The sequence below is a fragment of the Rhinocladiella mackenziei genome, assembly GCF_000835555.1.
Source record: "Rhinocladiella mackenziei CBS 650.93 unplaced genomic scaffold supercont1.10, whole genome shotgun sequence".
In the NCBI taxonomy this organism is placed as follows: domain Eukaryota; kingdom Fungi; phylum Ascomycota; class Eurotiomycetes; order Chaetothyriales; family Herpotrichiellaceae; genus Rhinocladiella; species Rhinocladiella mackenziei.
Window position 1 is genome coordinate 421,538 of NW_013550595.1, and position 27,071 is coordinate 448,608.

Sequence of the window (27,071 nt, forward strand, 5' to 3'; positions counted from 1 at the left end):
TCAATAGCATAGGGCTTCTGGCCCCTTCTGTTCGAATTCAATATATATATTCTTGCTCATGTCAGTCTTGACCTTGCAGCAGCGATAGATGGCACAACTCCAGAAACCAGGCTCTCCGCGTTCGCCATTTCAAAAACCCCAACGGTCCCAATATTGGACAAGATGGCACAACCCAGTCATGACGAAAGACCGCTGATTGACCCGGTTGCAACTCCTGGTCCACTCATGGAATCGGGCATGGAAGAGCGCTCTGGTCCTCAGCCAACTGAAACGACCGTGCTTCTCCCCCGATCCAACGGCGAGAAACCGTCCAATGTCCACTATCGAAACATCTCTGGCCCACGCTTTGTTTTCCTGTTCACCAGCATCATGTTTGGTTCGACAATTGCCTTCTTCGACTCCACGCTCATGGCATCTTCTCACCCAGTCATCACATCCTACTTCCACGCCTCCAACGCCGCGTCTTGGCTGAGTACCGTCTTTTACTTAACATCCACCGTCTTTCAACCCCTGTACGGCCGCGTGTCCGATACCATTGGTCGACGACCGGTGTTCCTGTTTGCCATCTTCATGTTCTTCGCCAGTACGGCATGGTGTGGCGCTGCAAGGACCATGGGGAGTTTCATTGCCGCCAGGGCCGCGTGCGGTTTGGGTGCGGGTGGTGTGACTGCCATGGCTGGAATTTTGACCAGTGATGTTGTCAAGATCGAGTATCGGGGGATTTACCAGAGTTATTTCAACATGGTGCGCTATCCTGTTCCTCCTTGTCGTTCCTCTTCCATCCATTTCCAGCCGCTCTCCATCTATCTCTACCCTCATCATTTCCTGCCCATAGTTAACTTTCCCAGTCTTTTGGGCTCGGAAATGGCCTTGGGGCCGCCTTGGGTGGATTCCTGTGTGACCATTTCGGCTGGCGCGCCGCATTCTACCTCCAACTCCCTTTCATATTGGTATACGGCCTCTTGGGTTTCTTCTCCTGTCCCCCCGACCTCGGACCCAACCTGGCCCAAACCCACGGCAAAACACTCCGAGAAGCTTTCAAAACATTCGACACGTTCGGCGCCATCGGCCTCACGGCAACAGTCACTTGTCTCATCCTCGGCGTCAATCTGGGTGGCAACGTCTTCACCTGGACACATCCACTCGTGATCACCAGCCTCGTCCTCTTCGTGGTCGCCGCCACATCGCTATTCTTCATCGAGCGAGAGGCCCAATTGCCTATTCTTCCCCTCAAATTCCTCTCAACGATTCCGAACGGCAATCTCATGTGGGGGAACTTCTTCGGGGCCATCGTCACCAACACGGTCCTCTTTAATGTGCCCCTGTACCTCCAAGCCGTTCGACAAACCACACCTACCGTTTCAGGCCTCTACCTCGTCTCGCCCCTCGTAGGCGTCAGCATCACCTCGCTCATTGCTGGCGCCTACATCACCATCACGCGCCGAATGAAACCGCCCGTGGCCGCCGGCACATTCTCCATGTTCTGCGGCGCCGTCTCCGTAACCTGCCTGTCATCTTCTACGCCCATCTCGCTCGTCCCCGTCCTCATCCCCATATGCTCCATCGGACAAGGTTTCTACTTCCCCGCCACCACCATTGCCGTGCTCGCTCTGAACTCGCAGGACGAACAAGCCGTGACCACCACAACGCTGGGGCTCCTGCGCAATCTCGGCTCCATCCTCGGCGTCGCCATCAGCAGCTGGATCCTCCAGAACGCACTACTCATCTACCTCGCCAAATGCATTACGGACCCCGACCAAGCGACGAAGAACCACATCATCCGCACGGTCCGAGAGTCGATCTCGGCCATCGCGACCTTGGACCCTGTGCATAAACGGCAAGTCATTGAAGCCTACGCGCTGAGTCTGCGCGTCACTTTCACCACCGGCATCGTCGGCGGGTTGTTGTCTATCGGCCTGATTTGGCCTGTACACCTGCCTCGATTGCCAAGGCAGGCAGACATGGATAACCGGGACGCCGGCGTCTTTGTGCCGAACGAAGAGGTAGCGGAATACGAATATGAGACTGATGCTGACGAAGACGATGACGATGACGACGATCAAGCGCTCCTCGACACCCCGCCACAGTCCATCCATCGCACATTGACGGAGAATACGGTACACAGTCGGACATCGAATTCTATGGTAGGGTTCGAGGGAAGAGTCTCGATACACGGTCGCGGGAGGCGTGCGAGCTTCGATACAAGATTCTAATCACCCCACGAAAACAGGGCAGAACAATAATGAAAACCTCGAGCACTAGACGAGGATGATATTATGACGCTTGAAATGTAGGGGAACGTAAGACTTTCCTAAACACTAATTGAGCCTAGTTGTCCGCAAGATGGCGAGCAACATCAAATCCCCTAGCTACCGAAACATCAAAATTGTGGCATCCACATACCTGGGTCATTGTCAAGCTCTTTCTCTCGTCTCCGCTCGATTCGTACTTTGTATAGACTCACAAGAGGCTCGCAGAGCATCAGTAAGGTTCTGAAGGTGGTCAACAGCGAGGTCAGGAGGCAAGAGGAGGGGCTGCAGACAGGCTACACCGACGACAGGGGGGGGGGGGGGCCTGACACGTAACGACACCAATCGAGTGCAAAAGAGTTTCTGAAGGCGAGTGCAAAAGTCTCTGTCGAAAGGCCCCAACGATGCTGGTAGAAGGGCACGAAAGGGCCAAGTTTGCAGGGGGGACAAAGTGGATGGAAAGGTACCTGAAAACCCCCACATTTTACTAGGGATTGGAGGTACCTCGCCATCGGTCGAACAATGCTCACCCAACTAGATAAGCCTCTGCCAAGAGACTCTGCCCCGATACATTCCCAAATGGAGCATCCGTGTACGATCCTACGAGGCGTGCATACTCAGAGTAAGAGTAGGACGAGGAGTGGGGTGGTACTGGAAAGTCTTATCATGTGAATAGCGAAGCAAGAGTGAGTTACATTGAAGAGAAATGGCACGGTGTTACGAGGATAGGGGAACATGATGGATCTCAGGGATAGTATCCATATTGTATTCCCGCTGGGTGCTGTCGATTTCTATTCGAGCACCTCAGATGATCATCTGAGTTCAGGCCCGTCATGACGACTTCACGAGGTGCTAGGATATCAATATCAACATACATATCGGGAATCCTCATCTCTATTACTCAAAAGGTCGACAAATGGAGATCCACATCCATTTCTATCATTTGATGCAGATGATGCTGAATACATACGTCGGAAATGATCTCGCCATGTGATGTGTCGGACACATAGGCGTATGCCCTCTTGAGCCACAAATACGGTCTGCATGCCCCACGACGTCTTGTACGTATCTTCATCTCCCCTCCCAAACAAGTGGCTCCTCCCCCCGCCGCTCTCTCCACCGATTGGTCGCGCTCATCACCTCCCAACACCCTCGGACAAGAAACCCCCATTTCGCCAAAAACCCCTCTGTGACTTCCCACCCCTCGGCGCACCACGGATCAGTCCACACCAAGACGCCCGTCAAATCCACGTCGTTGCCCCCCCTGATAGTGTCCGCCGACCAGGTCGCGGCAGAGGTCTTCGGGGTCGAAGTTTCCCGTCTGCATGTGGCGCAGGGCGTTGTCGCGCATTTTGGGGGATGGCAGCAGGTCAATCCAGAGGTCGTGTGGAATAGAGAGCTGGAGGGGTGTGGGGGTGAGGGATGCCGGGGGAGAAGAGGACGAGGGTGATGATGGATATGGGAAGAGGGCATTTTGGATGTTGTCGAAGGAGGAGGGGTCGCATTTCGACGGTATCTGCAGGGTAGGAGATGGAAGAGTTATAGATAAGATGGCCATGTTGGTCGCGGTGGCGCGGAAGACGTTGTATTGGACTAGGGGGATGAGATGGTCGGGGAGAGTGGAAAGGCAGTGCTGGCGGCGGAGTTGTGCGCCTTTGTTGAGAGAGGGTTGGATATGCGATGGAGAGGCCGAGGTCGAGGCGGGAGGAGGACTTGGAGGGGATTTGCAAGGCTGGAGGTGGATGGTATTGTGGTTTGAGAGAAGAATACCAACGGCTGTGGCGGGAGCGCGCTTGCGCTTGATGGATATGCAGGATTTCTTGAAAGTTGCGGGGCACGGTCACTGTCGTTCTGGCGTGGCTGTGGAAATGGATTGCTTGATGGCCGGGGAATCTGGAAGACGGGGATTGAATCTCAGACTGAGACCGAGACGCGGATGCTGCTGCCGCCGAAGCCTCGAGTTCTTTCCTTCTTCCTGTCACGCGTTACGCATATGAATATAACCCACATGGAAATCTGAGAAGAGTGGCACTGACTATGTGCTCTAACATTCAAGCGATTCTGCCTTTTGCGCCGCTCTGCTCTGTTTTTTAAGCCCGTCCAATCGTCGTCTGGACATCGCGCCTAGTAACTTTGTCAGGACGAGGCTATTACATTCATTCATTCAGGCAGAGCGTCGTGATTGGGAAGATCCGGGAGGGCCACGAAAGAAAGTGGGGCATGGGAACAGGCACGCTTGACGGACTATACCTCAGCGAGCTGGTGCATCTATGAGAACTGCACGAGGACTTCGGACTAGGTGGCACGGGGCGGGACTTCCACCATTGTTGTATCGCCCCTATTTGTACGTAGTCGCTAGCCGTCGAGAAGATGAAGTAAAGTGAATTGAAGGAAGGAATGGGATAGAATGGAGGAGGGAGGGGGGGGGAAGACTCATGCCGGTGGCTTACATTACAAAGCGACCAAGCAAGGCTGTAGAAAACTATAGGAGAGATTTACACTAGTATGCAATGGGCTTACAGCGCTAAGACCCAAATAGATCCGGGTTTATACCTTTTTCGGAATAGTTAAAGGAACTGAGACATTTACGGACCTCCTCTTGGACGACGCAGGTTTGGAGAAAGGCAAAGGCTGCCCACATCTGTGGAATTATACTCCATGCCAGAGCATGACTATGTTCTTGGAAAGGAGGTGTAGAAGATACGACGGACATACCGTGGCGCTTTTAGTCGTTGAGGATACCAAAAGCTAGAATCCAGGGGGAGATGCACGATATCATATTAAAGTAAGACTGTACTGGCCGCTGACCTCTTCGACAATTCTTTTTTTATTTTTTTTCCTGCCACCCTAGCAGAAAACAGTTTTGACCTTCGCTGGGTCGTGGATGCATTTGATCACAAGGTTCCCTGAGCGTCAGTCAGACACGGTGTTCCAGGACTTGGCCAAGAAAGAAGGTGCTCGGATGAATGACCGGTCAGTGCTAGGGGGAACGCCAGTCTGTCTGAGTCAATGAGAACCTGATTGGCAACATTTGATATCTAGATACTCCGTCTCCAAACTCCTCGAACTTTTTTTTGGTCCGCGAACTAGCGGATCGCATCTCGAAGTCAGACAAAGGGAACAATATCATCGTGTCTATTGTCAACCCTGGCGCCGTATCGACAGATGTCAGTCGAGATCCCGGTCCGGAAATGAGAATATTCACCGCCATATCACAGAAGTTGGTTTGCCGGTCAGCGGAAGAAGAAAGTCGAACACTCGTGCACGCCGCAGAAGGGGCCGATGAGACACATGGGCAATACCTGGATGACTGCCGAGTGGGAATGTAAGTTCTCGCCTAGCCTTTCCATCCACTCGAGCAAGATAAAGTGCTCTTCGGCTAATATATACGTAGAGAGTCAAAGTTGGTCCTGAGTGAAGAGGGCAAGCAGGCGCAGAAGCAGATGTGGACTGAATATCTGAAGGCGTGCTTCAAGGTGGCAACACGGGGCCTAGGCAGCAGTGCATTTGACTTCGAAAAGATATCGGTACCTAGGCAGCACAATGCTTGAATTAGGTACGCAATAACAATTTCCCTCAACAATTCTTTGATTGGACCAATCAACGTCTCAACCATCTATCCTGTGAACGATGAAGTGAGACACTGAGGACCTAGAGTCACACACAAGCGGGTATATAAACCCCTCGAACATTCCCCTCTGGTCCAGTTCATTTCATACTGCAACGTGATCTGACCTGGACCAGTACTCGTTCACCAGCAGGGGTCGACATCAAACCAACACCTTGAAGACATTCTCGCACCATGGATTCCAAAGAACCAAATACGTCATCCCAGGATCAAGTCGATTTCAACCGGTACCACAGCCGGCGAGACTCCTCGCTGAGTCTGACGGACTTGTTTGCTTACAACCTCGCCTGGGTAAAGCAAACGTCCGATGAAGCCATAGAAGCTGTAGAAGGTGGACTGGTCCCAAAATCGAACCGTTTTTGGGCAATGGCTACATGGACCAAACACGACTGGGATTGGATTTCGGTGTTGCTGAATTCTGAGGATGCTGCCATCGACGAATATCGTTCGATCGTTCACCCGACAGGTTGCCATGTATATGGTACTAAATATGAGCTTCGAGAGGCCGCCCGCATACTAAAGATCAATCACCGCGACCTCGAGTTCGAAGTCCATACCTACGCAGCTCGCCGTCATTTTCGAGATCTGGGAATCCATGACTATGCCGAAAGTGGAGAATTTGACCTAGCCGCTAAAATTCTCGCCGCTCTACGTCACAAAGTCATTTCCTACGAGTTCATCTCCGCTGAAAATCGCCGCCGCCTGAGAGTGGCCATCGAGGCCTTCCAGAACGAATGGTTCGAACGAATTTCTTACTCTCCATACGACCAATATCGTCGCTTGCCAGTGTACACCCTGACGGAGAAAGCCAAGGGCAGAGTCGAGAAGAAATTGGACAAGCTGCAGGAATTGGAAGAGGAAGAAGAGGAATCGGAGCCGTCCCAATCCTATGTGAAAGCCTCCTAGACGGACTCTGGAGAGCAAGGGGCTTCATACTCCTCTACTTGTATGGCTCCTAACACTTCAAAAATCTTGAGATTGGTCAGATTAGGTGGGACTAGGACTGTGCCTCTGCCGGCTAGGCCAGACATATTAAACCGACCCATGGTTTTGTTTGTTTTCTCATTCCTAGCCATTACAATTTACTCTCTAGTATTTCATATGGCTCTTGACGAGCAACGGATTTCAAAGGCTTTTCATGTTCGTACGTGCAGCGAGTTCCTTGATCGAACTGATAGGGTAGGAAATAAAGGGGTTCGATCTGCATTCTCAGCCTCACAATTCAAACCACGAAGAATTCTATGTCCTATGTCGATGCCAATGCCGATACCAATTCCTCTGGCAACCCCCAACCCACTCCTCAGCTAGAGACATCTAGGCTTACCAGGTATATTTTCAGCAGCGGTCTACAATGATAATTCTCCTCCCTGCCCATATACGTGAGCGCTCGTCACCCTCCCTTCCTTGGGCTCACCCCAACTGGTCACCAGCCCTCTGGAATACCACCCTAAACTTCTCCGGCACATCGTGGATGCCCATCCGTACATCAACGAGCTTCAATCCTCTCCCGTCACCGAAATTCGCGTCCGCCAGCACCTTGTCGAGATCTCTCCATGTAGATACCGCATAGGTCTGCACAGGATACGGGTCAGAGTCTTCGTTGGGCTTCGACTCCGGCGCACCAAACGCCCTGGCCACCTCCCCGTACCGCCAGGGCGCCAGGTCATTGTAATCTGCGTGCATGCCGTGTATTTGTCGCTCGTACGCGTATCCCTGGTTATTTATCACGAACACCGTCAGAGGGAGGCGGTATCGGATCGCCGTTCCGAGTTCCTGCGCGGTCACTTGGAAACTGCCGTCGCCATCGAGAAGGATCGTCCTCCCCCTCCCTTTCCTTGTGGTCGTTTGTTGCGCGAGACTCACGCCCAGGGCGGCAGGGAGCATGTGGCCGATTGAGAACCATTGGCCGGACGCGATGATTTGGGCGTCATGGGGAAGGACGAGGTCACGGCCCCCGAGGATGGGTGTGGCGTTGCCTAGGAGTACCATGTCGTTGGGCTCCAAATATGCGCTGAGTCGGAGGTAGAATGACGTCTGGTCGATGGGAGCGTCGAGATTGATGTTCGGACCGGTAAAAGCAGGGGGTTGGACGGTGCGGAAATCACCCAACGACGATACGTCAGAGAGCTGGATTTTGGACCGGTCGAGTTTCCGCGTGAGTTTTCCCAATAGACTATTCAGATTGATCGGGTCTCGTTTTCCACCATGTGACGGGTCACGCATGAACTCCTTTCCCAGTATGATGGTCTTGTTTGTGTCCGGGACGACTTTCCACCCCAGAGTCTGTGTGTCGGAGAACATGGGCCCGAATGCCAGGACCAGATCGGCTGCCTGTACGAAAGGCATGGTATCAATCTGGCCCACCGGACCGGAATGGACGCCGTAGTAGTTTCTCAGACCATGGCTGATCATGCCGTTGCCGGAGGGCATAGAGAGCGTAGGGATCCCAGACTTTTCAACAAACGCGTGGATCTCGGTCTGGAGCTGGCGAACGCCGTCACCGCTGTCAACCAGGAGGAGAGGTTGTTTCGCGGCGTAGAGTTTCGTCAGGATAGCGTCGGCGTGCTTCTCTTCCTGCGCTTCTTCGATTGTAGTCTCCGGTCTCAGAGGTTCGCTCAGTCGCGCACTCGACACTTCCTTGGAGACCATGTCGCATGGCAACTCGATATAGACGGGCTTGCTGCGTCGAAGACAAGTCTCGAGTGTGTCGTCGATCATCTCCGGCGCCGTGGTGTCATCGACGAGATTCGCCTGGGCGACGGTGACTTTCTCGTGCATCTCAGCAAATACCCTAGGTCGACCGTCCCCGAGGGTATGATGCACATTGGCGCAGGCACGCTGTAAATTTCGCCGGGGGGTACCGACGATGTGCACCAAAGAGACGGATTCCGCGAACGACCCGGCCACGGCGTTGATAGCAGAAAGCTCGCCAACGCCATAGGTGGTGCAAAACGCCGCAAGTCCACGCACGCGAGCGTAGCCGTCCGCGGCGTATCCAGCATTTAACTCGTGGCAGGAGCCGATCCATCGCACCCCAGCGGCTGACAAATGGTCAAGGGCTTTGAGAGTGAAGTCGCCGGGCACGCCAGTGACAGCGTGCACGCCTTGTTGACGCAGACGAGTGAAGAGGTAGTTGGCCAGAGGGATTCGGGCCATGTCATGGAGATGGAATGGCGAATGGGGAGGAAATAAGGATTGAGCCGAAGTGAAGCTGAAGGCTTATGAGGCTGTCGAGATGCAAGCAACTCGGCTTACGTGGGCACCCATGAGGCTACTATGGTGATCACCAAGGATGAATTGACGTCTCCCCAGGCCACCTCTGGTCATATAGTAATCGTCCGGACGCGTCTTCAGGCATCCATAAGGGTTGAGAACTCGATCATGGCCCAAACAGCACCGGCCAGGAGCCAATGCGAATGTCGACCCCAAAAAGCCGTTGATTAAGAGACAGTTTCTTCGTAGGCTGAAACCTCTCCTGTCGCCCTCATCACTTACGATCCACCGCTGGGATCAGACATGTTAGAAGAAATTTGATCTGAGAGGTCATAACATCAATCCGGAAAGGTCAACTTGAATCAGAATTGTCCATCAATCATCTCAGCAAAATGATCAGCTTTTTCTTCAACAAAAAATGATTCCTAAAAGAGCAAACTCCTGCCACAGTGAACCCTCAAGTCCATTCACGGCTACCGATTGACGTGTTATAAGAAGCTCGCGCCGCCAAACAATTTCTATAAGCCGCCCTCACCGCCGCCCTCCCGGCCGCGGCTCGTAAAAAGTCGATGTGGATACCGTACAAAAGAAAGTCGTGACCTCAGAACGCAGTCGTGAAAAGTGGACTGGAAGCTCCCCATCAGGTAAACCTGAGTCCATTTTTGAAATGTGATCCGCATTATGGAGATAGCTATGACGATTTTAACGTACCATGCCTCGCCTAGACGGTTCATGGAATTGTCTCCAGTCCGGCGAATTGCAGATCCGAAGACGAGGTTCGCAGGCCATAAAGATTCGCTCCACTCCCATTGGAGGATGATTTTGGACACTTTCGGCGATCTTATTTATTTTGGACGAGTGCTGAGTCAAATGGGTTATATCGGTCATCGTGAATCGTAGGGCTCCGTCCTGGCGTCTGCCAGTGATAATGGGGTGTTATATAGCACGAGCACATGCACACTCGGCTCCTCAGGTCGGGTTGGACTTGGTGGACCTGTTCCCATCAGGCAAATGAACAGTGGATCGATCCAGTCTCTTGACCTACCTGAAGCGCCGTGACGAATTTTCGTGGATATATCTAGTAATCCCCGTCTTTCAGAGACCTCATTCATTCTTGCAGTCACTAAGACCACGAGCAGCAGGGTAAAACCAGGCAGCAACTGCGATAATGATGTAAAGGATGATCAACAAGACCCCTTCCAGCCAATGGGAGCGACCGTCGGCAATTAAATAGTTAACCAACAAGACTGCCACGAACAAGACAGCAATCTGAAATCCGTCGAAGAAGAGAGTCATGTCATCTTTGCCTATAATCCAACCTAGGACCACGACAAGAGGCAAGACCAACAAGGCAATTTGCATACTCGAGCCGACAGCAACGCCGATGGCCAAGTCCATCTTGTCTTTGACCGCCACGGTAACGGCGGTAGCATGTTCGGCGGCATTGCCCACGATGGGTAGCAGGATGAGACCAACGAAGTTCTTGGAGATACTACCATCACAAGTGATGGAGTTGATGGAATCGACCAAGTATTCGGCGTTTAGAGCTACCAGGGCCGTTGAGATTGTCAGAGTGAGAATTGCAACCCAGATCGACAGCTGGGGCTCCTCGGGTTCATCTTCAATTGGTCCCGATGGGACCGCCTCTCTTTCCGAAGGTGTTCTTCGTCGCAGTTTCTCAGGAATAACGGCATTCTTGAATCTCGAACCGACATCTCGCGTTTCATTCTTGGCACTCGGGGCGTTGTACATCTTCGCATGACTCTTGAGCTGGAAGAAGAGATAGCAGGCATAAACGATCAACAGGAGGATGGCGGTTCCCCTGCTTGTCTTCACTACGCCGGGCTCTGCGTTCTCCGTTGTCGTATTTTCCGTATTGGTGTTGTTGGTTTCGCCGTCTTCGGTCTTCGCCCATAGTTCAAAAGCAGTGGGAATGATCAAGCTGCTGACAGCCAAGAAGAGCAGACTAGCAGCGGTTTGAGCGACGGTGATATTGAAAGCTTGTTCAATGCGATTGATCCCACCAAAGAAGAAACACATTCCCATGACAAGCAAGAGATTAGACAGCATACTGCCAATGAGGGAAGTCTGGACGATCAGAACCTGATCCTTGGCCAGAGCAATGATAGACACGATCAATTCGACGGCGTTTCCGAACGATGCATTGAGCAAACCTCCCATGACTTCACCAGTTCGTAAGGCGATTTCTTCCGTGGCGTAGCTGAGCATGGCTGCCAGCGGGACAATGGCAATGAAATTGATGACAAACACCGCAACGGGATCCACGTGAGCGTAGTAGACTGCAATCCCGGCTGGAGAAGCGATCAGAAGGATGTTGATCCAAGAGTTGAACAGGGTGGCACGAATCTGGCCCCACGCGGTATATTGTCTCTTATCCTTGCCGTTGTTGTCGTCGGCTTCGTCAGTATTCTTGCTGAAGAATTTCTTGAGTCCATGCGATGAGTTTTTGTCGCTAGTGGTTCGGCTACGAACCGAATTCAATCCATCGGTTCCTTTGCTTAGCTTCCCATTCGCGTACGTGTCGGCGCTCGTTCCATCGTCAGGTCTCTCACGGTCGGGTTCCTCCTCCTTGATGCCTTTGATTGAGTGGTCAGGACTAGCGGCTCGAGGAATGTTGATCTCGTCACCTGGCCCATATGGATTGGTTGAAGGCTTCGCATTGGGTGCCGTGGCAGCGTGTCGCCCAGAAGAATGTACACCAAACTCCTCTCTTCTTCCGGTTGGAGTTGAAGTTCTATAGTCTTCGGGGTCGTCTGTTCTGGTGAGTCTCAACGGAGAATCACGGCCTTCGCCATTTTCCAATGTCTGCATCGAGTTTACTCTCGAGTGAGGTCGCCATTTGGCAAACGGATTTCTGATGGGGAAAGTCGAGTTGTCGTTGGGGTCGTCGTACCAGGCGACGTATTTTGCCTGGCGGCGGTATTTGTCTGTGTATAGGTCAGGTTGGCGCCGCCATGCAGCTGCGGTAGTACATACGCATTTTTAGTCGATCCCTTCTGTCGGAGCTGAAAATAGCAGGCTCCCAAGTGGTGTCGAATTGAGGAAGAATGGAAATGGCAAGAAAGACTGAGGAAGAAATATCATCCACACGGTCGGGTGGAGCGGTCGCAAGATGGTTTGGAAAGTGGATGGGAAGACAGTGGCGGTGACCCGATGGAAAAGGATAAGGAACATCGAGAAGATTGGCAGAGATGATGATGAGAGGGATTTGTTTAGCGGGTCCAGGAGAGGAAGGGGGGAATGGGGCATTTTCAGCATGAGTTCCGTGATGGAAACAGCAGAGAACCAGATTTTGGGACAGGGGTAAACACGTTGAGGTTTCAGGATTTGGAGTTGGATGTCATTGGGCCGTGGAATGATGGCTTTTGCTAAGGAGCTAGCTTGAAGGTCTGATTGACGCGGTAGACGTCGTTTTCAAATATGCGAGATGACGGTATGTAGGTGGATCAACACCCAACGCCGCACGTCAGCCACATCAGGAGGAACAGCGCATCACTCGGTTTCGGGTAGGCCCAAAATACGAGGAGATCCCAACTTGAGGGATATGGGGATCACTATGCATCGTCCAGTGCTACGCTACACGTGGTCCTGGCTGTATACCAGGTCATTTCGCATTGATTCCCTCTTCCAGCATTGGGGTTCGGAATTTATCTTCAGTGGGGTGGGGAGGGGGGCGCAGTCTGGGCGCAGGCTCAGCTTGATTGCTTGACGACTCTCAAGCCCTTCTTGGACAAGCTTAACGCCCGGATGACAAGGTTACTTGTCTTCCAAGCTAGAGCAACCCAAATCTTGGGTTAAGCTTGAATTGACTCATTGGCTTGACCAACTTTTCTACAATCCCTGAAGCGCTGAAACCAACAGGCATCATTCTCCCCAACTCATCCAAGGCAACTCAGAAGTTCGTTGAAGCTGCTCGCCTTGACGTGTGTAATTGATCGGCCGAATCTACTGGCACATACAAAAGTGTGCTGTCGCAAAATGCCCCATCTCAGGCTACCAAGGTGCCCCCAACTTCAACTCGACATAACTGGCTCGCAATTCAGCGCGGAAGAAGAGAGAGGACCACATCTTGATTGAATCATGTCACATCCTAGCACGTGGGCTGGAGCTGGTAGCGTACTTGCTGGCTCCTTAAACTTGAATCTTCGAAATCCATGCCGAGGCGCTATGTCTTCATCGAACGACACATTGTTACACCTGCCCAGAGAAAGGATCAGCATCCTTCAGCTCACCATATTTAACTCCTCCACCCCATACGACTCCCCCCCCCCAACCCACAGCACACAGAGGAATACAGAACAATAGCAACTTGATTCCGCCCTTGCTTCAACCTGATTCAAGACCTAATCATGCCGAGGGTGGATATCATGTGCTCGAGCTGGTCTCCGGTGGCTTCTGTCCATTCACGACATAGCTGCCATTTTCCGGCATCGTCCCGTCGTCTGCCGCAAAGTCAAGATCGAACTCTTGGTTTTCGACCCACCCGCCCGGCTGCATACATTTAAAGGCTTACTCATAGAAGAACGGCCACGACTTGATGGAGAAACCGTTCATCATCCGGGTATGAATCAGATCGAATGTATTATGAAAATCCCAAGGCTCGTCGGCGTCAAAAATTTGAAACTCCAGATTCGGCGGCACGGATGTCGGCTGGGTCGGCGACCGGCCACATCCAATGACCCTGGCGCCGGGGTAGTCGTCCGCCACATCCATGGCCCATACAGCTGTACCGGTACCGACGTCGAGCACCGAGGGAGGATTCGCGATGGGCGCAATAAAGTGCTTGTTCTCCAGAGTGAGGCGAAGACTGTGATAGTGAATATCCATTCGTTCTTGTTCGCGCTCATCATTGGGCATGACATATTTCCCACGTCGAAACGCGTGATATGAGCGACCATTTTCTTGCTCATAGTCGAAAATACTGGACTGGACAGAAGTGGTGGATAGCGTCGGTTCGTCGTACCCAGAATCGTTATCGTCGATGGCGGACCAGGAATCCAAGGCCTCGATGGCGTGTCAATGCCAGAAAACACCAACACGCTGTCGAGCAGAACCAATATCAATTCCAGCTGCAAAAGGTTATATTCGAAGGATGACGTCGAAATTTCAGAGACCAGTGAACTGTGTGACTTCCTCCGCAAATATGCCATTGAAACAGCCACACACGTATCGCAGAGGAAGAGACAAAACTGCCAGAGCCTTTAAGTCCATGGCTTTTGTCGCATGAGTGCCTCGTATGTTTTGCGGGAAACGGGCGGAAGAAGGGCTAGAGGACAATGGAAAGCATAAAACATGCCTAAATGCAGCCTAAACGATGCCCCCGAGAGGGAGTCGCTTACCATCGCGAACTAGCCAGGACAAGAAGCTTAGGCGGAGAACTTGGCCGCATCGCCGCTCGTGTTCTGCCAATGGCGTGGCAAGCGATCAAGATCAATTCTTCACAGTGAGCCCACGTTCGGATGGATTCCCTCGTATTTTATTGGTTGGAGCATTGAATAGCACCAAAATTTATCCAACCATGCACACACTATACCACAGTACAAAAGTCTGCGCGCGACTCTTTGCTGGAGTGGGTGTCTTGCAGATGCAACTCCTTCAAACAGCTGATCTCAGTATCACATAATTCCCTCGCAGAATTCACCGTCATGAAATGCACTATTCGCGGCCGATATCAGCCCAAATGATTGGTAGCTCTTCTGCCATCGAACTCCCCTCATGGTCGAAAACTCTTTACACTTTCTCTCGTTCTTAATGCCGTCAAGAGAGCGATTTTCCCTCTGATGCTGAAACAGATCCGCGAAGGCTTATTCTGCAGTGGCCAGACCAGGGAATCAAGCTATTGACTTGTCAAGGTTGTGCTCCTCAGTAGCTGTGCCTGAGCACCTGCCTGCCATGGCATCTCTACAGAACCTGCTCAGCCCATCCATCGGGGCCATTTCACTGCTCACGTTGTTCTGCTCGTACATATTCATCGGTGCGGTGGTGAATTATCGCAAGCTCAGCCAGTTCAACGGTCCACCCTTGGCCGGCTACTCTCGCTTCTGGCTCTTTTGGCAAGCGGTCAACGCTCGTGTCAACACGGCTGAATTCGAAGCTCTCCGAAAATATGGTAGCCATTAAGTCTATGAGAAGCGTGATAGTACCATACTAACGGGCCTTGGAAGGATCTGTGTGTCGCATCGGACCTGATCTACTTCTCACAGATGACCCGGATATTGTCCGGCACATGAATGCACCCGGATCAAGATGGATCCGGTCGGAGTGGTATGATGCCATGAGGCTGGATCCGAGACTTGACTCTGTCTTCTCAACCAGAGATGAAAAGGTACACGCAGATTTGAGAGCGAAGGAGGCTGGCGGAGTCAGTCTGGATGCGTGCGTGGGGCGAATCATGGCTGACCGTTACCGTACAATGGCCGAGACATTGACACCCTGGAACCTGATATTGATGCTCGAGTTGTGGACCTGGTCAACCTGATCAAGACCACCTACGATGGTATAACGATGGATTTCTCTGATGTCGCTCGCTTCTTCACCCTTGACGTGCTCAGCACCGTGGCATTCGGCGCCCCTTTTGGAATTCTGGCGGCAGCGGGTCCCAAGGAGACGGATAAGGTAGGCATGGGTCCAGTACTTGCAATCGCCAGGAAGGCTGTGGCAGAGAGATATGATCCCGACCCGAAAGCGAAAAAGGATATGCTGGGGTACTTTGTGGACAAAGGCCTCAACCAGTTACAATGCGAGGTGGAAGCCAATCTACAGATCGTAGCCGGTTCTGATTCCACAACGACCGTGCCAAGGTCCGCAATGTTTTTGCTGACCGGTAGTCCCAGCGCGTACGGCAAACTGAGAGCGGAGATTGATGGTGCGATTGGGGCCGGCAAGATGTCTTTCCCGGTGATTAAATATTCCGAAGCACAGAAGCTCCCTTATCTTCATGCTTGCATTTGGGAATCTCTAAGGGTGTACCCACCTCTATTTGGATTGAAGAGCAAACTTGCACCGCCTGGCGGAGAGACTATGAAGGGCATTTTCTTTCCCGAAGGGACCGAAGTTGGAAGCTGCGACGCGGCCATGTGTCGATGAAAGGACATTTTTGGCGATGACTCCCACATTTTCCACCCCGACAGATGGCTTGAGGTTAGTGCTGAAACGAGGATGAAGTATCAGCGGACGGTCGACACGATATTTGGTTCTGGGAGATTTCTCTGTTTAGGGAGACGTATTGCCATGATGGAGCTTCATAAGGCTCTGGCCGAAGTAAGTGACCATATCCACAACTGTAAGAGACCCCCGCTGATATGCCTAGCTCATGAGGAACTTTGATTGGGCCATGACTGATCCGATGGGGGGCATTGATACTTATGCTCATGGAGTTCACATTTAGTCAAACATGAATTTGATCGCGCGACCGAGAGTATGAGAGGATCCTGACCATGCCACTTGCATAAAGCCACCAGCACAGAGCGATGGGGATGAAACATCACCACTTGGATCCCATAGCACAATTCAAATTGCTTCTGGTATGGCGTCGATGTTGTAGGTTCTCGAGGAACATTTTAATCACGTGCTGCACCCAGTTTTCTTTGGATGACTAAGCGCAGAGATCCAGAAGGTTTTCATCCGACTGTAAGCTTCATTCTTCGACCTCTTAGGGTGCAGGCTGGAAGACAACCATCCCAGGATATATCATCAGGCGCTCGCATTTCCTCCATGGCCGTAACTTATGTTGAAGCTTTATTCAACCATTAATCCGTCACTCTGGTCACGAGCCAATAGCTACGAGCGGCGTCGACCGCTCAAAATTCCTTGTCCTGCGTTTCATTGGAAGTGTGGAGGAGATGTTAAGTCGGGCCAGGGAACAATTCGATGTGGCTTGGAAAGGGCCACTTGGTGTGGCAGCCTCAAGCTTTGACCATGAGATACGGGATAAAACTTGATCAGGCAAAATTGTTCTGGCTTGATCATCACGGTCGGACACTCTGCCGTGATGTTTCCACGGACCCGGTCTCCCGTTCCCAATCCCGTGCAAGCTAGAGATATCCTTCCCAGACTGTTCCAGTTATGGGACAATGGACTATCTCGGAGCGCCACGAAGGGCCCGGCCAAAATTGGTAGGCTCATCTCCTCCTGTGACAACAGTATCTAACGCTTCAACAGGTGTATGTGTCAGTGGTGGCCCTGATTCTATGGCATTGGCATATCTCCTAAAGCAAGTTCCCAACATAGAAAGCAAGCTCCGCATCGAACCCTTCGCTTTCATTGTGAATCATAATGCTCGCCCGGGCAGTCATAAGGAGGCCAAATGGGTACAACACCTTTTGGAAAAGATCGGTACGTATTCTGCGTCATCAAGCGCCCCCGGTTCTCACGCCCTTTAGATATCAAAAGCATCATTCTTAATATGGAATGGCCTGAGACCGACGACCCGGCACGTTTGCCAGACTTTGAATCACACGCTCGGGAATCCCGGTATCAATTGATCGCAGAGGCAGCTATCCGAAGGCACATCCGTCACCTTTTTCTGGGACACCATAAAGATGACCAAATCGAAACAATCTTAATGCGATTATTGCGAAATTCGACCGGCAGCTCTCTCGGATTGCAAGGCATGCCCGAGGAGAGTGGCATTCCGTGTTGCGAAAACATTCGTGGCGCTCATGAGATGCAGAGCTACGAAAGGTTCCCCGACTGGCTTCGCCGATACAAAGATCATGTACCAAGGGCAATAGTGCGGCCTTTGGACACCAATCTTGGAAAAGGAGTGACGATGGCGTACCCATCGGGCCTCCGCCTTCATCGGCCTTTATTACCGTTCTCCAAAAAGCAACTCATCGACACTTGTAAAACGAACGACATTGCCTATGTCAATGACAAGACAAACCACGACCCAACGCTAACACTACGGAATGCTATCCGACACTTGCGGAACAATTATAACCTCCCTCGAGCATTACAAGAAACGTCCGTTCTCCAGCTACGTGATTGGGCACATCAATCTGCAGTGGCGACTGTACGGCGTGGCACCGAACTCTTGCGTATGATCAAGATCCGGATTTTTGATCTACGATCCGGCATGCTGATGATCGGTGTTCCCCAAGAAGTTGTGGCAGCCTGTAAGAACGATCCCGCAGCCGGCGCAAATGCACTTGCAAGACTGACGGGCGTTATCACTCCTCGGTCCAGGGAAGATATTCCTACACTCGTCCCTAGGAGTCGTTTGGAAGAGTTTCTGGAGAAAATGCAATCTTCAGAGCCAGAAGTACTGAATGTCCAGCGAGTTTTACTTGAGAAAATATGCAGCATTTCAGACATGCCGGAACGAGAATCTTTGTGGAGGCTCTCCAGACAGCCCATGCGCTCCGCTGAAGTGATGCTTGCGAAACAAAACTTCCCACCAGAGATGAAACCTGTCACGGTCGGCGAGGAATCACCCGGGATCTGGACAGTGGCCGTCGATAAGGAAAAGGGCCTCTGGTCGAAATGGATTCTCTGGGATCATCGATACTGGGTACGAGTGAGGACAAGAAATTCCGCAACCCTCAGTCAGATCCACATTCGCCCTTATCATGAAAGCGATCTAGAAAAGTTTACTCGTGCACTCGAGAAGGAAGAAAAGTCCAATTTTCACCAAATTTTGGCACAAGCGGCTCCAGGAAGCTCAAGGTATACTCTACCAGTACTAACTTACCAGGACAAACTTTCAATATTTCCGACATTAAACGTCATGGGACCGAAATCGGCGTCCAAAATTCGGAAATCACGTCTTACTCACCATCCGATCCTCGAGTGGGAGGTTTGCTACAAAGCTATAGATCAAACGATTGTCGACCACCAAGTGAAGACTATTGTATGGAGGAATGTCCAAGTACAGCGGCACTGAACGACCTGTGGAGATTCCCAGATACGAACGCCCCGGTTCTAACCATCACAATAAATCAGAATGACTCAGTTTCGGATGCCCGCTCGTGGTGCGTCATCTTTCAAAAGACGGCAGGACAAGAACTGGGGAACCGCTCGGATTTTAGCCGGGTAACGAGGGCGCGGGGCCCCCGCTTATGATGGCTTTGATCAACGATGAGGAGACTGACCGTCGTTGGAATCTTATTTGGAGGGGGAGTGATGTATCCGAGTATTGTCCGAATCTCATTCTGATGCACCGCATGTGGGTGGAGATGGACAATATGCGCCTCGGTCCAAGAATTATTTTTGTCTGGAGATAAACTGAACTCATTGCCATTACGTACTTCACCCACTCTATTGATACAACGTTCAACGACGACATGGCGACTCAAGTGATTCCCGAAGCCTTGATGGCTCCAGCGCAAGAATTCGACAATGCTCCACCTTTCCCTTCAGACGTACCTACAGCTCCTCTTCTTCGTCTCTCCCTGGCCAAATTGATTGAGCGTGATGAGCAAGAAGTGCATCGCTTTATCCGGGCCTGTGAAGATCTCGGTTTCTTTTATCTTGATTTGACGGGGCCAGGAGACTCTTTGCTTGCTGATGCAGATCGATTGTTCAAAGTGGGCGTCGAGTTGTTCGATTTACCCCTGGAGGAAAAGAAGAAATACGACTTCGCCCACCAAAAGTCCTATTTTGGCTACAAGGGATTTGGCGCAAATGTCGTCGATAGATATGGCAATTTAGATCGGAATGAGTTTTATAATGTAAGTCCCTTGATGGAATCTTGTCATTCAAGAACCGACAATTTGCAGGTATCGAAAGACGACATGTTTGGAATATCTGACCCCCTCCCCGCTCCTGAAGTGCTCAGTTCGAGACGGCCGCTGCTGAAATCATTCTGCGGATCAGCCCATGGCATTGTGACGCTGGTTCTGGAATTATTGAATGACCACTTGGACCTACCGCCCAACACCCTCCAAGACATGCACCGCCTCGACGGTCATTCGGGTGACCAGATTCGCTTTATCAAAGCACCACCACAGCCCGTTGATGATCGAAGAACAGCTCTAGGCGAGCACACCGACTTTGGAAGCGTCACGGTTCTCTTTAATAAGCTGGGTGGCTTGCAGGTTCTTCCACCGGGTCGTGATGCGCAATGGTGCTATGTGAAACCACTTCCCAACCATGCCATCATCAACCTCGGCGATGCGATGGTCAAGTTCACTAATGGACTATTGAGATCCAACATCCACCGTGTTGTTTCCCCACCGGGAGAACAAGCCGATCATACGCGGTTCTCGCTTGTCTACTTCAATCGACCGGAGGACGACGTTATGCTCAAGAGACTGAACACAAGCGAGAAGATCCCGCCCTTGGAGAAGGATGAAGTAGAGGAGGAAATTAATAGCAAAGACTGGATCATCAGACGGGCTTTGGGTCATCGGCACGCGTTGTACGGCAAAGAGGCGTTTGATTATGATCGCATCAGGGGCACTGAGGAAAAGAGCCAGAGGGCTTACCTTTGAGAATGATTGAGTCCTAATGGGGTCTCTCGAACGTAGAATGAGTGATTTTGACTCCATTTACACAGACAAAAAAGGTTTTCACGATTAATTTCGAACGGGCGGGGCCCCTTCTTGACGCACTCCTGACTCGAGGCATGGCCAAGTTTGTAGAAGAGGCGGTCACCCGTCTCCTGATCTGGCGCTCAATTGGGTTTAGCTTTTTCGCCCACAATGGACAATTTTATTAATATTTTTTTTTTTTTTTTTTGGGCGAAGAGCCCAACAACTTCGTGTACTGGCTTGATGCCCTCGATCTCCATTGTCTATCTCCTATTCGGACAATTTTGCCATTTATCGGTACGAAATCTGATTCAACCTCTTATTTGATGATCTCTCCATCCATCTACCCTTTGCGGCCATGTTAGCCCCGCCACGTCGGCCTGCTCTGCCGACCAGCATCTCGACGCCTACTCTTCCTTCAAAATCAATCAGACCTCAGCCCACAAAACGGCGATCAACACTCAAACGTTCCATCGATGAGACTAACTTCATGGATCCACCCTCAAGTCCCTCCAAACGCTCCCGGGTGACTTTTGACTCCGACGTTGAAATTGTTTCTGCCGATGATGACGAAGACCTGGATCCTCTTGTTGTCAGGGAACAGGTGCGAAGAGCCATTGAAAGACACCGGTTTAGAGAGGATGAAGCATACGAACGAATCAAGAGCCTTTTCAGTACATCACCTGAAAAACCAAATGCACCCTCCACGAAAGCCCTGAAGATACATCTTCAAGCCATACTCGCCCATGTCACGGCGCTGAACAAAGATTGCAATGGCCTGGTAAATGCGGTCCTATACAGTGAATGGATTGGAAGGGATGAGACATATTGTGCGCTTTTTGTGAGATTTCTGAACAACTTGGCGGCGGCGCAGCAGGGTTATCAACACAAGATGATGTCGGTCCTGGTTGATTTGCTGGGTCCCCAGAAGACAAGACGGATGGCAGGATCCAAACCAGTCAGACAGCCCACCATTCATCGAAGGGCTCTACAAGCCATCCAGCATATTACTGTCAATGTGCCTTCCTCGCCGGCTGCTCTTGCCGATCGGGTTTCCTCACGGTTGGAATTTGATTTTCAAAAGTCCGACGAGCGAATGACCTACATTCGAAATTTCATGGAAATGATCAAATATGTGCCGGAGCTGACCTCCGAAATTCTGGCTAGTGTGCTCCGAGAACTCATCAAGCTTGATGTGTCTGTTCAGGTTGATCTGGATGAAGAGGAGGATGACGCTGAAGATGAGATCCTCAACCACATGTCTTCCTCACAAACGCTTGTCGCTGGTTCATCTCAGGGCATGCTCAAGAACAGCCTCGATGACGATGATGATATGAGCACCACGGAAGAGTCTGATATGGAAGAAGATGAAGACGTGGATCCGGCCACAGCCCGCCGACGGAAGTTGAAGGAGGACATCAAGCAAGTCGATTTGATTATGGACATCTTGTTCCAATACTACGCCCAACTCACCACCTCCACAGCCCTTCCAGCTCGTGACACCGCCATCGAACAACTCATCTCTCAATTCCATACTCATATCCTTCCAACATATCGTGCACGACATCCTCAATTCCTGGTCTTTCACTTTGCCCAAGCTGACCCCATCATCGTTGATCGATTTGTCACATCCTGTGTTGCTGTCCTGGTCGACAAAAGGCAACCCCACCTTCTCCGACATAGTGCTGCTGCCTATTTCTCTGGGTTTGTCGGCCGTGGCGCTCATGTCTCTCCACAAGTTGTTCAAGATTGCCTGGAACTCCTTTGCCACCACCTAACGGTCCTCCGCAAGTCTTACGAACCATCATGTCGCGGTCCGGACTTGAAGCGTTATGGCGACTTCTATGCCGCCTTTCAAGCGATTCTATATATTTTCTGTTTCCGCTGGAGAGACATTGCATCTGCAGATTCTGACGACGATTCGGATTTCGATATCGACGAAGAAGTCGAAACTTATCACTTCCCCGAGTCATTGCGGGATGCCCTACGAGCGGCCATCTACTCCCCACTCAATCCACTACGGGTTTGCACACCTGTTATCGTGGAACAGTTTGCCAAGCTCACTCACGCTTTGCAACTCTTCTACGTGTATCCAAAACTGGAAGAGAACAGACACGTACGAGTCACGAGTCATTGGCGCAGCGTATCGGATCTTAACATTAGCAACCCCGACCGAGATTTGAGCTGGGTCGGCGACAATGGAATGCTCGAGGGCTATTTTCCTTATGATCCTTACCACCTCCCGATCAGCAAGCATTGGATCGAAGGTGATTATGTTGAATGGAAAGGCATTCCTGGAGAAGAGGCAGAAGGCACGGACTCGGAAGATGATGCAGGTATGGATGTAGGAGATGATGTAGAAGAAGAGCGAGAAGTCGTTCACCACGAATCTGATGATGAATGAGCTCTATTCCGTGGTTTTCGGCATCACTCCACACGGCGCAACATGTCATAAACAGAGAAGGCGCCCTGAGCTGGACCTCATTTTCTCGCGTCTTCGAGCTTAGTAGAAAGGCGAAACCGGGTTCGATCGTCTCCTTATTGCGTTCAAGCGAGAGTTACAAAAGTTTGCATACAAAATAAAGGGCGGAGGATGTCCCACAACAGGAATCATGAGGGATGAGTGTATGAACAAAGGTTCTCGATGGGAAGGAAAGAAACTATTCTAGAATCGACACTTCTCGAGGCAAAATTTACGGACTTGAACTTAATATTGCTATCCACTCTGGCTTTTGCACATCGGAGCTTGAATACTCCGCAAGAATCATGCGACTCCCAAAAAATGAAACTCAAAAATGTCGTTCAATACACGAGGATGAAACACTGAGGACACAGCACCCGCTTTGCTCTTATTTTCCGTCGCAGATCTGACTACCCTCCCCATCTTCCTCCCCGCCTTGACCTTACCATTTAACCCCCGGACACTGGCAGGATGCGTGCCCGACGCAGTAAGAAATACCGCAAAATCATGTCCACATACCAAATGAGCTTCTCCTTCCGAGAACCCTACCAGGTCCTTGTGGACGGAAACTTCCTCAAGGCCTGCCATACCTTTCACATGCCATTACAAAAGTACCTGGAAAACACACTGCACGGGCAATGTCGAATATTTGTGACGCGATGTACATTGGGCAAGATCATGCGGGAATGGGAGAAGGAAAAGGAAAAGCAGGACGGTGGCGATACACAGAAGAGAGCTAGTAAAGGCCCAGGCCGGCCGGAGTTCCTCCCTCCGCCGACCGAATTGCCATTGCGGCATTGCAAGCACAAGAACGACGCGGGCGAGGATATTGGTGTGATCTCTGAAGCACGGTGTCTTCTCGACCTGCTTGCGGGCCAACCGCATGGAAACGAACAGGCGAAAAATAAACAGCACTATATTCTCGCGACAGCGGAAGCGGATGAGCGTGAGCGCAAAGGGAAAGGATTCATCGATGTGAGGGAGCGCGCGCGAATTATCCCAGGCGTGCCAATTGTGTACGTCAAGAGGAGTGTGATGATACTGGAGGAAATGAGCGGTGTTACTGAGGCAGTCAGACGAAAGAAGGAGAAGGAGAAATTCGGCGAAGGACTCCGAGGGGTGGGATTAGGGGTTAAGAGAAAGAGAGACGACAACGACGACGAAAGTGATGAAGACGAAAAAGGGCTGTTCGATCTGGTGGAAAATAAATCCGCACAGCCGAAGATAAGAGGGCTGAAGAAAGCGAAAGGACCCAATCCGTTGAGCGTGTTGAAGAAAAGGGTCAAGGCTCAAGGTCGGGGTCAACAACGGAATGGTGATAGCAGGGGATCAGGGCAAGAGCAAGATCAAGAGTCACGGCGAAAGAAGACGAGGAGGAAACGAGGGGTAAAGAAGTCTGCAGGAGACGATGATGGAGGAGGACCTGGTGGTGAACAGAAGTCCGAAGCTGGAGCGCCAGCTGGAGCCTCTGAAGCATAGAGAAGCTTGTGACAGATTAGCAGTCTTACATTTCCATCCAACGTTGGGAATGTGATTCTCCAAAGCAACGCAGCGCATCATATCACTAGTCCCGAATCCCAGCAAAGCAATCCAGTTACAAGCGCGGAATTGGGATTCAATTGTCTTCCTGACACTACCATATCTCCTTTAATTTTTTTTACATTGTCTTGTTCCTCGTCTCTCATTTCCTTCTTCTTGCACCCCATTCCCCACCTCCCAATTCAAGTGGCTTTATGTGTAACTTTTTATTTCGCCAAGTATGCCCGTCCATAAACAAACAGCCCCGTTGCCGCCAGCACACTCAACCCCGCAGGCAGCGGTTTCCCCGTCTTAATGGCGCGCGGCAGAGAACTTCCGGCAAGTACCACCGAAGCGAGCAGTGCGAGTTCGACGCCGTAAGGTTGGCGTTTCGAGATGCGGTAACCTCCCAACCCATACTAAAACCCGGCATGAGACGAGAGGGGATGTGAGAGGAGGTGGCATGCTGGGATAGGACGTACAAGTAATCCAACGGTTAAACCAGCAACAATACTGGGGATGGATCCCGTGCGCACGTAGCCTGTTACGCCGCCGACGGAAGTCAGGGTACAGAGGATGTAGGCGGGTGTAGGGTCGGCCTAAACAGCAAACAAGAGATGCTTAGTGAAATGGTATGATTGCGGGTTGGAGTGCAAGGTGAGGGATTCTTCTGACCATTGCTACAGATTGGTTTTTGAGCACGTGTGCTCAAAGGTCGAGGCTCAGAATAATTGAAGGAAAGAGAAGATTGAAAGAGTGTAGCTACTTGTCTTGATTGGGGTCGGATATTATCAAACCACTTCGATGCCCGCCGCCGTCATTTAATATGCGAGGCTGCAACCGAGCCCCGTCAGAGTAAAACTGCAAATACAGTAGATCATGCCGCTTTTAAACGAGTCCTACTCTTCGAAATCTCTCTATTCATCATTTTTCTCTTCGGACCTCTCAGTCATATGGAATTTTCAATTTGCCTCAGAGACTGAGATTGATCAGGTAGGCAATTTAAACGCAGTCGACTAAGGGAATGCTGTCAATGTATTCTCTGCTCACTCTTTCATTTAGAATTCTTGTTCAAGTCAGTCCACAACAAACTCCCTAGGCACATCCATCGTTGTGTTTTTTCCTTTTTTTCTTCGACGGTTGCACCATCGACCTTTTTCTTTTGCGCTTCCACGAACCCGAGCTTTCGACGAGACGGGGCTCGCCGTGCCAGCTCCTGACATCTTCCTTTACGATAGTTTGCAAAGCCATCAGATATGAGACATCAGGTGTTCGAGGATCCCTTGGCAGCGGAATACAACACTGTTCGAGCCCTTCAGTACCGCCGTGCCAAAGATCGCAAATGAATTTCTCTAGGCGGATCTCGCCCGCAAGCTTTTTAAGAACAAACGACAACCACAAGATTGACTATGTGCGAATCAGATATGAGCACCGAAGGGTCTTGGTTCCCCATCTGGCCTAGGAACTCCCTCTGCTACTCGCTTCCTGCTAAGGGGTATGCTCAGCCTTGTCATTCTTGTACGGCTCCGCTTTCCACTATGTACACTCTCAAAGCGCCCATATCATGATATCTTGGCCACATTGATTCTATACTCGCTCAATTTGTCTTGACCAAGCCTAGAATTATCGATCTACCCATCGCGCTTGTCATAGAAAGATGAATTAAAAAAAAAAAAAAAAAACTGATCGGGATGACGACCACAAATAGATCCTCATCCATGGTTGGATGTCCAAAGGTCTCTTCCCTCAATACATCTGTCTGCCGAGACATTCTTTTCCAAGAAACAGCCTTTTATTAGGGTCCAGCCTGATTTGATCCTCAGCCGCTCACTGTGGCCGTCTTTCCACCGTTTGACTGCATCTTTGCCTTTGGCACGATCTTTGCGCTCTCAATGCTTGGAACATTGGTGCCAACGATGTTGCCAACTCTTTCGTTACTTTGATGTTTTCCCGTTCCTTGACCATAAGGCGGGCCATGGCAAGGGTCATGGTCTATGAAATTGGTGGTGCTGTGTTCATTGATGCCCATGTCTCTAACACCATCAAGAACGGTATCGTTTCGGTTGATGACTTCGAGGGAATGGCTTGTACTTTTGGTGGGCAGCTCGATCTGGTTGACTATTTCCACAAATTTATGTGCTGCTCAATCGCTGCCTGAAGCCATGGTGGATATCTCTTACTCGTTCCATCATACATTGGTCTTCTTGTCTCTACAATCCACTCCATCGTTGGAGGTATTATTAGGGTTAGCATTGCTGCCATTGGTGGAAATGGTGTTGACTAGTCCTGGGAGGATGTGAGTCAGGTCTTTGCCGCATGGCTCAACACTCCTGGTATTGCGGGTGGATTTGCCGTCATCATTTTCACGATCACCAAATATAGTATCCTCAAGCGCTCTCGATTATCGTCTGGAAAAGAGGTGTCTGTGTACCACCATCAAACAGAATTGATCCTCACTTTACTAACTTTTTTATTTCAGCCGCCTCTCAGCCTTGATGATTGGGGTACCG

At 51.0% G+C, this 27,071-nt stretch overlaps 10 protein-coding genes across 10 annotated transcripts; 7 read left to right on the forward strand and 3 right to left on the reverse strand.

The window, feature by feature from the left end:
* Positions 1–162: 162 nt before the first annotated feature.
* Positions 163–2,213, forward strand: Z518_10834 (uncharacterized protein; the record flags this gene model as incomplete). Its single annotated transcript, XM_013411665.1, has 2 exons — positions 163–744; positions 849–2,213. The coding sequence occupies 2 exons, from the start codon at positions 163–165 to the stop codon at positions 2,211–2,213; spliced, it is 1,947 nt and encodes a 648-aa protein (XP_013267119.1).
* Positions 2,214–5,440: 3,227 nt separating this feature from the next.
* Z518_10835 (uncharacterized protein) lies at positions 5,441–6,783 on the forward strand (the record flags this gene model as incomplete). Its single annotated transcript, XM_013411666.1, has 3 exons — positions 5,441–5,574; positions 5,644–5,776; positions 6,085–6,783. 3 exons carry the CDS (start codon positions 5,441–5,443, stop codon positions 6,781–6,783), a joined length of 966 nt encoding a protein of 321 aa, XP_013267120.1.
* A 504-nt stretch (positions 6,784–7,287) lies between these two features.
* On the reverse strand, positions 7,288–9,033 carry Z518_10836 (uncharacterized protein; the record flags this gene model as incomplete). Its single annotated transcript, XM_013411667.1, has 1 exon — positions 7,288–9,033. One exon carries the CDS (start codon positions 9,031–9,033, stop codon positions 7,288–7,290), a length of 1,746 nt encoding a protein of 581 aa, XP_013267121.1.
* Positions 9,034–10,194: 1,161 nt separating this feature from the next.
* On the reverse strand, positions 10,195–12,091 carry Z518_10837 (calcium/proton exchanger; the record flags this gene model as incomplete). The annotated part of the gene is made up of 2 exons (XM_013411668.1): positions 10,195–12,038; positions 12,088–12,091. 2 exons carry the CDS (start codon positions 12,089–12,091, stop codon positions 10,195–10,197), a joined length of 1,848 nt encoding a protein of 615 aa, XP_013267122.1.
* A 1,356-nt stretch (positions 12,092–13,447) lies between these two features.
* Positions 13,448–14,261, reverse strand: Z518_10838 (uncharacterized protein; the record flags this gene model as incomplete). The annotated part of the gene is made up of 3 exons (XM_013411669.1): positions 13,448–13,553; positions 13,625–14,115; positions 14,166–14,261. The coding sequence occupies 3 exons, from the start codon at positions 14,259–14,261 to the stop codon at positions 13,448–13,450; spliced, it is 693 nt and encodes a 230-aa protein (XP_013267123.1).
* Positions 14,262–15,003: 742 nt separating this feature from the next.
* On the forward strand, positions 15,004–16,197 carry Z518_10839 (uncharacterized protein; the record flags this gene model as incomplete). Its single annotated transcript, XM_013411670.1, has 3 exons — positions 15,004–15,220; positions 15,276–15,476; positions 15,533–16,197. 3 exons carry the CDS (start codon positions 15,004–15,006, stop codon positions 16,195–16,197), a joined length of 1,083 nt encoding a protein of 360 aa, XP_013267124.1.
* Positions 16,198–17,101: 904 nt separating this feature from the next.
* On the forward strand, positions 17,102–18,994 carry Z518_10840 (tRNA(Ile)-lysidine synthetase; the record flags this gene model as incomplete). Its single annotated transcript, XM_013411671.1, has 3 exons — positions 17,102–17,225; positions 17,272–17,445; positions 17,493–18,994. The coding sequence occupies 3 exons, from the start codon at positions 17,102–17,104 to the stop codon at positions 18,992–18,994; spliced, it is 1,800 nt and encodes a 599-aa protein (XP_013267125.1).
* A 400-nt stretch (positions 18,995–19,394) lies between these two features.
* Positions 19,395–20,543, forward strand: Z518_10841 (uncharacterized protein; the record flags this gene model as incomplete). The annotated part of the gene is made up of 2 exons (XM_013411672.1): positions 19,395–19,781; positions 19,830–20,543. The coding sequence occupies 2 exons, from the start codon at positions 19,395–19,397 to the stop codon at positions 20,541–20,543; spliced, it is 1,101 nt and encodes a 366-aa protein (XP_013267126.1).
* A 397-nt stretch (positions 20,544–20,940) lies between these two features.
* Z518_10842 (uncharacterized protein) lies at positions 20,941–22,986 on the forward strand (the record flags this gene model as incomplete). The annotated part of the gene is made up of 1 exon (XM_013411673.1): positions 20,941–22,986. The coding sequence occupies one exon, from the start codon at positions 20,941–20,943 to the stop codon at positions 22,984–22,986; it is 2,046 nt and encodes a 681-aa protein (XP_013267127.1).
* Positions 22,987–23,514: 528 nt separating this feature from the next.
* Z518_10843 (uncharacterized protein) lies at positions 23,515–24,522 on the forward strand (the record flags this gene model as incomplete). The annotated part of the gene is made up of 1 exon (XM_013411674.1): positions 23,515–24,522. The coding sequence occupies one exon, from the start codon at positions 23,515–23,517 to the stop codon at positions 24,520–24,522; it is 1,008 nt and encodes a 335-aa protein (XP_013267128.1).
* Between the last annotated feature and the right edge of the window lie 2,549 nt (positions 24,523–27,071).